Below are 14,257 nucleotides of genomic sequence, written 5' to 3'. Positions count from 1 at the left end.
GGGATGTAAGTTGGCACAGCCACCGTGGAAAACAGTATGGTTGTTCCTCAGAAAACTAAAAATAGAATTACCATATGATCCAGCAATCCCAGTCCCAGACACGTATCCAGGCAAAACTATAATTCAAAAAGATACATGCACCCCAATGTTCATAGCAGCACTGTTCACAATAGCCAAGACATGGAAACAGCCTAAGTGTGCATCAACAGATGAATGGATACAGAAGATGTGGTGCATATATACAATGGAATACTACTCGGCCATAAAAAAGAATGAAATAATGCCATTTACAGCAACATGGATGCAACTAGAGATTATCATACTAAGTGAAGTAAGTCAGAAAGAGAAAGACAAGTACCATATGATATCACTTACGTGTGGAATCTGAAATATGACACAAATAAACCTATCTATGAAACAAAAACAGAATCATGGACGTAGAGAACAGACCGGTGGTTGCCAATGGGGAGGGGGTTGGGGGAGGGATGGAGTGGGAGGTTGGGGTTAGCAGATGTAAGCTTTTATATATAGAATGGGTGGAAAACAGAGTCCTATTGTATAGCACAGAGAACTATATTCAATATCCTATGATAAACCATAATGGAAAAGAATATTTTAAAAAAGAATGTGTGTATACACATATATATATATATATATATATATATATGTAAAACTGAATCACTTTGCTGTATAGCAGAAATTAATACAACATTGTAAATCAACTATACTTCAATTAAAAAACAGTAAATAAAATTTAAATATATATGTACATATATTTGATAGCATGCCCAATCTGAAGAAACTTAGTCCTTAAAGAAAATAATTATTAATAAAATGGAGATAATGATCAAAAATAAGAAAGTAAGAAAGGATTAGTGTAGAATACATGTGGGGAAAGAAATAATCTGTATAAATTCAAGAGAGACCAACTTGTGCTTTTCACATAGGAGAAAAAGGAATCTGAAGGTAATAGTGATTTTTCACTGAGTTAACTGTAAACTGAGTCTCCTGTTCATGACTGTTTGGGCCCTTGTAGGATTATTACATCTGGCATTATGCTCTACACTGTAGGAAATATGTAGGGACTTTTTTTTTTAAGTTCAGATAAAAGAAAAAAGGTCAGTCAAGAGATTAAAGAATAAACCAATAAGGAAAGATTAAATAATATATTCATTCTCTCATTTCATGAACATTTATTGAGCACACATGTTATGCAAGACACTGTGATGGGCACTGGATGAAAGACATAGTACTTGCATACAAGAAGTTTACAGTCTTAATGGAAGAGACAGACAAGTACATATAGTGTAAGCTATGCTGCAGTGGTAGAAAAGAGGGGCCCCTAACCCCACCTAAGGAGTTGAGGAGGTTTCCTAAAGAAGATGAACTGAATCTTAAAGGCTGAGGGGATTTCCTTTTCTTACAAGATTCCAGACTAAATAATCTGAAGATTCTCCCACTACAAAATACCCAGAAACGCAGAATAAAATCCCTTTAAATGCATAGTAGAGCTTACAAAAATACAAGGTAGTTCTCTGAGGGCCAAAACAAACACAGCTAAGAAACAAACTACAATAGTAAGCCTTAAATTTTTAATAAGCCCAAAGCTTTAAAAAGAAAATGGTAAGTTTAAACCAACACTTGGCTGCCGTGAAAGGAAGGATTGGCCAGTCTCAGTACCCATGAGGTAGAGATCTCTCTAAAAACAGCAACCACCATCAGGAAGAAGTAGACTTTAAAACTCTGCCCACCAACACAGAGTTGACATGGAGAGTTTTTCTTGGCCTGTACTCCAATCCCAGGAGTGGGAGGTGGGATCGAGTGAGGTTTGCCCTTTTAAAATTTACACTATTGGATTACCACACCTACCACACCTTACCCAATCACCTTTCCCCACGTTCCCCATGCTCCCCACACTCGCTACACCTCAGACGGCCCTGCTACGTTATTCTTTATCCCATAAATATGCTAGCCCCTTGTCTTCCGGGAGCCAGATTTGAGATTTGTTCTACTGTCTTCTCCTTGGCTGCCTTATGAATAAGCACTGTCTTCTCTGCAAACCTCGGGTGTCTCAGCATTTTGGCTTGCTGTGTTTCTGACAAAGGGAACCTGGCTTGGAGAAATCGCCCAGCAAAGAGAAATCCAAGACACCAGTCAGATTTTTACCACATTTGTCTACACCATGTGGCTGACAGTGTCTTGGTGCTCCAGCCAGGTGTCAGGCCTGAGCCTCTGAGGTGGGAGATCCGAGTTCAGGACATTGGACCACCAGAGACCTCCTGGCCCCACGTAATATGAATCAGCGAGAGCTCTCCCACAGATCTCCGTCTCAATGCTAAGACCCAGCTCCACTCAACAACCAGCAAGCTCCAGTGCTGACACCCCAAAACACACCACTGGACGTGTTCTTGCCCACCAGAAAGACAAGATCCAGCCTCATCCACCAGAACACAGGCACCAGTCCCCTCCACCAGGAAGCCTACACAACCCACTGAACCAATCTTACCCACTGGGTGCAGACACCAAAAACAACGGGAACTATGAACCTGCTGCCAGCAAAAAGGAGACCCCAAATACAGTAAGTTAAGCAAAATGGGAAGACAGAGAAATATACAGGAGATGAAGGAGCAAGGTAAAAACCCACCACACCAAACAAATGAAGAGGAAATAGCCTACCTGAAAAAGAATTCAGAGTCATGATAGTAAAGATAATCCAAAATCTTGGAATAGAATGGAGAAAATACAGGAAACATTTAACAAGGACCTAGAAGAACTAAAGAGCAAATGATGAACAACACAATAAATGAAATTAAAAATTCTCTAGAAGGAATCAATAGCAGAATAACTGAGGCAGAAGAACAGATGAATGACCTGGAAGATAAAATAGTGGAAATAACTACTGCAGAGCAGAATAAAGAAAAGAGCATGAAAAGAATTGAGGACAGTCTCAGACACCTCTGGGACAACATTAAACGCACCAACATTCGAATTATACAGGTCCCAGAAGAAGAAGAGAAAAAGAAAGGGACTGAGAAAATATTTGAAGAGATTATAGTTGAAAACTTCCTTAATATGGGAAAGGAAATAGTCAAGTCCAGGAAGAGCAGAGAGTCCCATACAGGATAAATCCAAGGAGAAACATGCCAAGACACATATTAATCAAACTATCAAAAATTAAATACAAAGAAAAAATATTAAAAGCAACAAGTAACATACAAGGGAATCCTCATAAGGTTAACAGCTGATCTTTCAGCCGAAACTCTGCAAGCCAGAAGGGAGTGGCAGGACATATTTAAAGTGATGAAGGGGAAAAACCTACAACCAAGATTTCTCTACTCAGCAAGGATCTCATTCAGATTTGATGGAGAAATTAAAACCTTTACAGACATGCAAAAGCTGAAAGAATTCAGCACCACCAAACCAGTTTTACAACAAATGCTAAAGGAACTTCTCTAGGCAGGAAACACAAGAGAAGCAAAAGACCTACAGTAACAAACCCAAAACAATTAAGAACATGGTAATAGAAACATACATATCGATAATTACCTTAAATGTAAATGGATTAAATGATCCAACCAAAAGACCTAGACTGGCTGAATGGATATAAAAACAAGATCTGTATATATGCTGTCTACAAGAGACACACTTCAGACCTAGGGACACATACAGACTGAAAGGGGCTGGAAAAAGATATTCCATGCAAATGGAAATCAAACAAAAGCTGGAGTAGCAATTTCTCATATCAGAAAAAATAGGATTTAAAATAAAGACTAGGGGCTTCCCTGGTGGCGCAGGGGTTGAGAATCTGCCTGCTAATGCAGGGGACACGGGTTCGAGCCCTGGTCTGGGAAGATCCCACATGCCGCGGAGCAACTAAGCCCGTGAGCCACAACTACTGAGCCTGCGCGTCTGGAGCCTGTGCCCCGCAGCAAGAGAGGCCGCGATAGTGAGAGGCCCGCGCACCGCGATGAAGAGTGGCCCCCGCTTGCCACAACTAGAGAAAGCCCTCGCACAGAAACGAAGACCAAACACAGCCATAAATAAACAAATAAATAAATAAATAAATAAAATTTAAAAAAAATAAATAAATAAAGACTATTACAGGAGACAAAGAAGGACACTACATAATGATCAAGGGATCAATCCAAGAAGATATAACAATTGTAAATATTTATGCACCCAACATAGGAGCACCTCAATACATAAGGCAAATGCTAACAGCCATAAAAGGGGAAATCAAGAGTAACACAGTAATAGCAGGGGACTTTAACACCCCACTTTCACCAATGGACAGATCAACCAAAATGAAAATAAATAAGGAAACACAAGCTTTAAATGACACATTAACAAGATGGACTTAATTTATATTTATAGGACATTCCATCCAAAAACAACAGGATACACTTTCTCCTCAAGTTCTCATGGAACATTCTCCAGGGTAGATCACATCTTGGGTCACAAATCAATCCTTGGTAAATTTAAGAAAATTGAAAACGTATCAAGTATCTTTTCCGACCATAATGCTATAAGACTAGATATCAATTACAGAAAAAAAAACTGTAAAAAATACAAACACTTGGAGGCTAAACAATACACTACTAAATAACCAAGAGATCACTGAAGAAATCAAAGAGGAAATCAAAAAATACCTAGAAATAAATGACAATGAAAACATGATGGCCCAAAACCTATGGGATACAGCAAAAGCAGTTCTAAGAGGGAAGTTTATAGCAATACAATCCTACCTCAAGAAACAAGAAAAATCTCAAACAACTTAACCTTACACCTAAAGCAATTCGAAGAACCAAAAAACCCCTAAGTTAGCAGAAGGAAAGAAATCATGAAGATCAGATCAGAAATAAATGAAAAAGAAATGAAGGAAACAATACCAAAGAACAATAAAACTAAAAGCTGGTTCTTTGAGAAGATAAACAAAATTGATAAACCATTAGCCAGATGCATCAAGAAAAAAGGGAGAAAGACTCAAATCAATAGAATTAGAAGTGAAAAAGGAGAAGTAACAACTGACACTGCAGAAATACAAAGGATCATGAGATTACTACAAGCAACTGTATGCCAATAAAATGGACAACCTGGAAGAAATGGACAAATTCTTAGAAAAGCACAACCTTCTGAGACTGAACCAGGAAGAAATAGAAAATATAAACAGACCAATCACAAGCACTGAAATTGAAACTGGGATTAAAAATCTTCCAACATACAAAAGCCTAGGACCAAATGGATTCACAGGTGAATTTTATCAAACATTTACGCAAGAGTTAACACCTATCCTTCTCAAACTCTTCCAAAATATAGCAGAGGGAGGAGCACTCCCAAACTCATTGTACGAGGCCACCATCACCTTGATACCAAAACCAGACAAAGATGTTACAAAAAAAGAAAACTACAGACCAATATCACTGAGGAACACAGATGCAAAAATCCTCAACAAAATACTAGCAAACAGGATCCAGCAGCACATTAAAAGGATCATACACCATGATCAAGTGGGGTTTATCCCAGGAATGCAAGGATTCTTCAATATATGCAAATCAATCAATGTGATACACCATATTGACAAATTGAAGGATAAAAAGCATATGATAATCTCAATCGATGCAGAAAAAGCTTTCGACAAATTTCAATACCCATTTATGATAAAAACTCTCCAGAAAGTAGGCATAGAGGAAACTTACCTCAACATAATAAAGGTCATATATGACAAACGCACAACCAACATTGCTCTCAATGGTGAAAAACTGAAAGCATTTCCACTCAGATCAGGAACAAGAGAAGGTTGCCCACTCTCACCAGTATTATTCAGCATAGTTTTGGAAGTTTTAGCCACAGCAATCAGAGAAGAAAAAGAAATAAAAGGAATCCAAATAGTAAAAGAAGTAAAACTGTCAACTGTTTGCAGATGACATGATACTATACATAGAGAATCCTAAAGATGCTATCAGAAAACTACTAGAGCTAATCAATGAATTTGGTAAAGTAGCAGGATACAAAGTGCATGCACAGAAATCTCTTGCACTCCCATTTACCATTGCAACAAAAAGAATAAACCTACCTAAGGAGACAAAAGACCTATATGCAGAAAACTGTAAGACACTGATGAAAGAAATTAAAGATGATACAAACAGATGGAGAGAAATACCATGTTCTTGGACTGGAAGAATCAACATTGTGAAAATGACTATACTACCCAAAGCAATCTACAGATTCAGTGCAGTCCCTATCAAACTACCAATGGCATTTTTCACAGCACTAGAACAAAAAATGTCACAATTTGTATTGAAACACAAAAGACCTCGAATAGCCAACGCAATCTTGAGAAAGAAAAACGGAGCTGGAGGAATCAGGCTCCCTGACTTCAGACTAATACTACAAAGCTACAGTAATCAAGACAGTATGGCACTGGCACAAAAACAGAACTACAGATCAATGGAACAGGATTGAAAGCCCAGAGATAAACCCACGCACATATGGTCACCTTATCTTTGATAAAGGAGGCAAGAATATACAGTGGAGAAAAGACAGCCTCTTCAATAAGTGGTGCTGGGAAAACTGGACAGCTACATGTAAAAGTTTGAAATTAGAACACTCCGTAACACCATACACAAAAATAAACTCAAAATGGATATAAGACCTAAATGTAAGGCCAGACACTATCAAACTCTTACAGGAAAACATAGGCAGAACACTCTATGACGTAAATCACAGCAAGATTCTTTTTGACCCACCTCCTAGAGAAATGGAAATACAAACAAAAATAAACAAATGGGACCTAGTGAAGTTTAAAAGCTTTTGCACAGCAAAGGAAACCATAAACAAGACCAAAAGACAACCCTCAGAATGGGAGAATATATTTACAAATGAAGCAGCTGACAGAGGATTTATCTCCAAAATTTACAAGCAGCTCATGCAGCTCAATACCAAAAAAAAAAAAAAAACCCAATCCAAAAATGGGCTGAAGACCTAAATAGACATTTCTCCAAAGAAGATATACAGATTGCCAACACACACATGAAAGAATGCTCAACATCATTAATCATTAGAGAAATGCAAATCAAAACTACAATGAGATATCATCAAAATGGCCATCATCAAAAAATCTACAAACAATAAATGCTGGAGAGGGTGTGGAGAAAAGGGAACCCTCTTGCATTGTGGGTGGGAATGTAAATTGATACAGCCACTATGGAGAACAATTTGGAGGTTCCTTATAAAACTAAAAATAGAACTACCGTAAGACCCAGCAATCCCACTACTGGGCATATACCCTGAGAAAACCATAATTCAAAAAGAGTCATGTACCACAATGTTCATTGCAGCTCTATTTACAATAGCCAGGACATGGAAGCAACCTAAGTGTCCATCAACAGATGAATGGATAAAGAAGATGTGGGACATATATACAGTGGAATATTACTCAGCCATAAAAAGAAAAGAAATTGAATTATTTGTTGTGAGGTGGATGGACCTAGAGTCTGTCATACAGAGTGAAGTAAGTCAGAAAGAGAAAAACAAATACCGTATGCTAACACATATATATGGAATCTAAAAAAAAAAGAAAAGTACCTAGGGGGCAGGACAGGAATAAAGATGCAGACGTAGAGAATGGACTTGAGGACACGGGGAGGGGGAAGGGTAAGCTGAGATGAAGTGAGAGGCACTGACATATATACACTACCAAATGTTAAATAGATAGCTAATGGGAAGCAGCCGCATAGCGCACGCAGGGAGACCAGCTCGGTGCTTTGTGACCACCTAGAGGCACAGGATAGGGAGGGTGGGAGGGAGACGCAAGAGAGAGGGGCTATGGGGATGTATGTATATATATATAGTTGATTCACTTTGTTATTTAGCAGCAACTAACACAACAATGTAAAGCAATTATACTCCTATAAAGATGTTAAAAAAAAAATAATTTACACTACTTAAGTGTTCAGAAGTCCCCAAGCTAAGAAATCAGCATAGGGATATCAGACTGCTAATATCTCCGTGGTGCCTGGCAGAAACAAAAGCAAAATCATTCTGGAGGGACAGAATCTCAATCCAGAGAATACAGCACAGAATTTTTCACAGATAAAACCCCACTTAAAATGAATTTACAGTCTAAAATTATAAAGCACACAGGAAGCAATCAATAATACTCAAATCTCAGGCAGCACCACAAACATCACGTGTAGCGTGACCTGCTTCCTCTCCCTGAGCTCAAATAAAAGAAATTTAGGTACTATAGGTCTACTTAAAATGGTTAAATATATCAAAGATGAATTTTAAAATAGGAGAAAAGAGCAAAACACTATAAAGTTGGAGGATAGTTTTCAAGCAGAGTGAAGAGCATTTACAGCTGTGGGAGTCCAGATAGGTATTCTTACTGGGAATCAGCAGTCACAAAATTGGGAGGAAGATCACCAAGGCTTGGGTCACAAATTGCCTTGAGTTCTATATTAGTCAGGACTCTTTGTTTGCAAGTGACAAAAAGATCACATTTGCCTAGAGGGTATTTTGTTGTTGGCTCACCTAACCAAGAAAGGCAAGGACATAGCTGGAATGACAAGGACCAGAGACTCACACTCTCTCTGGATCTTTCACCACTACTTTCTTCTTTGTGGATACTTCATTCTCTCCTACTGCAGACCGGTTTTCTCCAAAAAGTGGAGAACAGTGCTACTTGTATAAGTTTTTGGCCCACATCTTTTACTTTTTCTTTTCTTTTTTAAAAAATTGTGCTAAGATATACATGAGAAAATTAACTACTTTAAGCATTTTTAGGTGCACAGGTCAGTGGCGTTAAGTACATTCACATTGTGTGCAACCGTCACCACTACCCATCTCCAGAACGTTTTCATCATCCCATAGTGAAACTCTGTACCCACTAAACAATAACTCCCCATTCCTCCCTCCCTCCAGCCGCTGGTAACCACTATTCTATTTCTGTCTCTCTGAATTTGACTACTCTAAGCACTTCATATAAGTGGAATAATACAATATTTATCTTTTTGTATCTGTCTTTATTCACTACATCATTTTCTTTTGACCAGAGAGCAAAAGACCTTCTCTGCATACACACTTCTGTCTCCTAGCTCCATTTTTTTAAATCCTGAAAGAAAACTCTTAATTGATTTGGCTTGAGTGACTTGCTTACTTTTAGACCAGGAGGATGATGGATGCTATGATTTGCTCAGCTTGGGTTGCATGGCTACCCTAGACTCTTTCTCAATTGTCTGTGTGTACATATCTTCTCATAAAGTTGTTCCTTGTTCTTTCTATCTAAAATAGCATCAGACATCACGCTAGACTCTATTATGCCTTTTTTTTTCAGAGCACGTATCACTACCTGTTATAGATTTATTTGCTTACTACTTCACCTATCACTAGAATGTAAGATTTATAACATGAGAGACCTTCTCTGTTTTTGTCACCTCTTTGTTCCCAGTACCTAGAACAGTGCCTGGGCCATAGTAGGAGCTCAATAAACATTTTTAATTAATTAATTAGTTGGAAGTTGGGGTGGAGATAGAGATTTAGTATTCATTGGTAAAAGTGACTAAAATAATAATTATGCTTCCACCTCTCTAGTGAAGATAAGCAATTACAAATTGAATGAAACTGAACTTTGAGTATATATGAACACAGTGATTAAACAAGAAAGTTATGCACAAATAGCAAGAGAACTAGTTTCTAAAGATGGATAATTGTGGAAAATATAACCCTGCATGATGGATGCATGAGTTAGAGTCCTGAAACTGCAATAGATGAAACTCTTTCTGAAATTGCTTTCTGTTGCCAGGCATTTAAGCTATAAATGTGAATGTATAAACCCATCAGATGTGTGTACCCATACACACACATACACTTTTACAGATTAACTCTGGAAACTAGCAAAGCAGATACGAGTCTAAAGCCATAATGAGCAGTGCAGTTCTTTCAAATGTGCCCTTGGCCATAGTCAGGCAAGTCCATATACTCTGGAGTACAACTTCACACTGTTGTGCTGCCCCACATAATCATCTCTTCAATCCTGTTTACTGTAGCTGCCTCAGCTCTCTTCTCCTACCCGCCCTTAACCTCAAGGGCAGGGCAAGGCAGAGAGGAGCTGGGAGCAAAGCAGGGGCTGTATCGAAAAACTCAAGAAAGTAGTAGGCAAAAATTATCTCTTCCTGACTTCTTGATGCTGCTTTCCATCTTTCACTCCCCTTAGAGTTTATTATTATCCTTATGTTTAATGGGCATCCCAAATGTAGCCACTGTTGCACCTCAGATGAGTCTACCCTACTCACAGGGTTCCTCAAAATTACTTCTTTCTTATCTCCTCCCACCCACCCACCCCTCACCTCCAAATCCAATGAGAACTCTTATTCCCTGGTAGGAAAACAGTTTAATTAAACTGTGTTGTCTCAAAGTTGTTTCTCTACCCCCACCAGCTGTTATCCCTGCCAAGCTTCTCTAGGTGTTAAAAAGCCCTTAAGGCATGACTTTTTTCTTACTACCTATCTGAACCAGAAAATAAGCTCTCTGTGGCAGCTTTTTGCTTTTCTTCTTAGGTGATTAAATAGAAAGAACCACACCCAAAACCTTCTGGGAACCAACTGCCACATTCAGCTTTTAGGAAATGGGAAAGGTAGATATGGCTTGTCCAAGAGTAGTTGATTTAAATCATAATACCACCCTGTCTCAGTTATTCACAATAATGGTTAATCATTTATTCTTAATTACCAGGGGCTTAATAATGACCATGCACATACTAAATGCATATCAACTAAACTACTAAATTCTACTTTTCACCTGTACTTAATCTTGATTATGTGTTGCTCATGTAATGTGATCACCTGCTCTCAGCTTAAGAAATATCATTGCTCAGATGGAAAGATATACCATGTTCTTGGATTGGAAGAATCAACATTGTGAAAATGACTGTACTACCCAAGGCAATCTACAGATTCAATGCAATCCCTATCAAATTACCAATAGCATTTTTCACAGAACTAGAACAAAAAATTTTTAAATTTGTACGGAAACACAAAAGACCCTGAATATCCAAAGCAATCCTGAGAAAGAAAAACAGAGCTGGAGGAATCAGGCTCCCTGACTTCAGACTATACTACAAAGCTACAGTAATCAAAACAGTATGGTACTGGCATAAAAACAGAAATATAGATCAGTGGAACAGGATAGAAAGCCCAGAAATAAACCCACACAGCTGTGGTCAGTTAATCTATGACAAAGGAGGAAAGAATATACAATGGAGAAAAAACAATCCCTTCAATAAATGGCTGGGAAAACTGGACAGCTACATGTAAAAGAATGAAATTAAAATACTCCCTAACGCCATACACAAAAATAAACTCAAGATGGATTAAAGACCTAAATGTAAGACCAGATAATATAAAACTCTTAGAGGAAAACGTAGGCAGAACACTCTTGGACATAAGCCACAGCAATATCTTTTTGGATCCACCTCCTAGAGTAATGAAAATAAAAACAAAAATAAACAAATGGGACCTAATTAAACTTAAAAGCTTCCGCACAGCAAAGAAAGCCATAAACAAAATGAAAAGACAACCCACAGGATGGGAGAAAATATTTGCAAACGAAGCAGCCAACCAAGGATTAATCTCCAAAATTTACAAACAGCTCATTCAGCTCAATATCAAAAAAAAACAAACAAACAACCCAACCAAAAAGTGGGCAGAAGATCTAAATAGACATTTCTCTAAAGAAAGACTTACAGATGGCCAAAAAGCACATGAAAAGATGCTCAACATGGCTAATCATTAGAGAAGTGCAAATCAAAACTACAGTGAGGAATCACCTCACACCAGTCAGAATGGCCATCATCAAAAAGTCTACAAACAATAAATGCTGGAGAGGGTGTGGAGAAAAGGGGACCCCTCCTACACTTTTGGTGGGAATGTAAACTGGTACAACCACTATGGAGAACAGTGTGGAGGTTCCTTAAAAAACTAAGAACAGAGCTACTATATGATCCAGCAATCCCAGTCCTGGGCATATATCTGGAGAAAACCATGGTTTGAAAGGATACATGCACCCCAATGTTCACTGCAGTGCTGTTTACAGTAGCCAAGACATAGAAGCAACAGAGGAATGGATATAGAAGATGTAGTACATATATACAATGGAATATTAGCCATAAAAAATGAATGAAATAATGCCATTTGCAGCAACATGGATGGACCTAGAGATTATCATACTAAATGAAGTCAGAGAAAGACAAATATCGTATGTTATAACTTATATGTGGAATCCAAAAAAATGATACAAATGAACTTATTTACAAAACAGAACAGACTCAGAGATTTCGAAAACTTATGTTTACCAAAGGGGAGAGGCAGGGGGAGAGATAAATTAGGAGTTTGAGATTAACATAGACACACTACTATATATAAAATAGATAACCAACAAGGACCTGCTGTATAGCACAGAGAACTCTACTCAATATTCTGTAATAACCTATATGGGAAAAGAATCTGAAAAAGAATAGATACAGGTATACGTATGACTGAATCACTTCGCTGTACACCTGAAACTAACAACACTGTAAATCAATTATACTCCAATATAAAATAAAAATTAAGTTTAAAAAAAAAGAAATAGCATTGCTAAAAGACTTATCTGTGCTATAACTAGTTTATGTAGTTAGAGTATCTTGGTTTTAAAGGAATAAAAAAATTAACTGAACAGTTGGAGTTTCCTGAGTATATGTGGGAACTTTTGACTTTAACAACTTGTAGGACTTTGTGTGCCTTGAAATCACATTTCTTTATGATATTTGATATGATTGGGAAACCTAGCGTTATAAGCCTGGAATCTGTGAATCTTTGAAAAGGGATTAAAAAGCTACGAACTCTTACTGTAAATCATAGACTTCTTAGATAGATTTTGGGAATGTGCTTAGAAAAAAAACATAATACTAGCAAGATAAGTGATATACAAGAGTCCATTTTTCTGCCACTAACTGCAGATCTGGTCATCCCGTCACTCTAACTGTAGCTGCTGCAGTGTACAAGTCACCGTTCAGCATTCTCCTTTTCTCCTAGATGGAGAGTTTGGTCAAAAGTTACTGTGAGGCTCAAAGAACTGACTTTTCCTGTATCTGTTAAACCTATGGAAATTTGGTATATCAGATATATTTGCTGTAGCTTATGTACCTTCATACTTTTGCAATAACTTAGGTTCTAAAATATATTGTTTGTTTCTTTTATAGGACAATGAAGGTCAAACAGCTCTACATTATGGTAAGATGCTTTTAAATTATTACTAATTATATTTGACTTTTCTCTATTTGTTTATCTCAACTTTGTCCAGCCCAACATAGTGCTTAGAAAAATGCCTAGCTACTAGCAGAAATACAGTAACTAAAAAAAAAAAAAGAAAAAAAAAACAGATTAATAACCTGTAAAGTTGGAGATATGTTAAAATTCTTATGGACACATTCACAGTAAATTGAGCATTTCTACACAATCAACAGAAATGGAGGCTCCTCCAATCCCCTTTTGAAAATTTATTATTTCATTCTTGTTACTGTCAGTGACAAGTAAGATGCTAATCACTGTCACTTAGGGGCTAGAATCTCTCCTATAAGAAATGCTTTCTTGGGCTTCCCTGATGGTGCAGTGGTTGAGAATCTGCCTGCCAATGCAGGGGACACGGGTTCGAGCCCTGGTCTGGGAAGATCCCACATGCCGCGGAGCAGCTAAGCCCGTGAGCCACAGCTACTGAGCCTGCGCATCTGGAGCCTGTGCTCCGCAACAACAGAGGCTGTGACAGTGAGAGGCCCACGCACCGCGATGAAGAGTGGCCCCCGCTCACCGCAACTGGAGAAAGCCCTCGCACAGAAACGAAGACCCAACAAAGCCAAATATAAATAAATAAATAAACTTCTTTAAAAAGAAATGCTTTCTTGATGTAGTTGAAGTGAAGAAAAATAGATTTTATTTTTTAAGTTATTTCCCCTATTAACTGATTAGCGTGGTTAACTAATCTTCACTTAAGTAATCTGTAAAATAGAGGATGATCTGTAACATGGAAATAATATGGCTCTCGAAGAGCTACTGGGTAATTTCAGTGAAGTAAAAGATACTGAAGTGTTTTGTAAACTGTAAAGTACCAGAAAAAGTGTTGTTACTTTTCATCTATTTGGGTGTGAATGTGGTTGAATAAAAGACAGCCATCAATATTTAAACTAGAATATATCAAGAACATCTCCCAGTCAGTAAGAAAGACA

At 37.8% G+C, this 14,257-nt stretch overlaps 1 protein-coding gene across 2 annotated transcripts in view; it reads left to right on the top strand.

The window, feature by feature from the left end:
- The window catches only part of ACBD6 (acyl-CoA binding domain containing 6), a 227,929-nt gene that overhangs the window by 187,193 nt on the left and 26,479 nt on the right, over positions 1-14,257 (top strand). For both annotated transcript variants that reach the window (XM_059937450.1, XM_059937445.1), the window contains one exon: positions 13,238-13,268. In XM_059937450.1, the coding sequence (XP_059793433.1) occupies positions 13,238-13,268 (31 nt within the window). The remainder of the gene's footprint in view (positions 1-13,237; positions 13,269-14,257) is intronic.

This window comes from Balaenoptera ricei, chromosome 1, assembly GCF_028023285.1.
Source record: "Balaenoptera ricei isolate mBalRic1 chromosome 1, mBalRic1.hap2, whole genome shotgun sequence".
Classification (NCBI taxonomy): Eukaryota; Metazoa; Chordata; class Mammalia; order Artiodactyla; family Balaenopteridae; genus Balaenoptera; species Balaenoptera ricei.
This window is presented reverse-complemented; position numbering and strand designations above follow the sequence as displayed.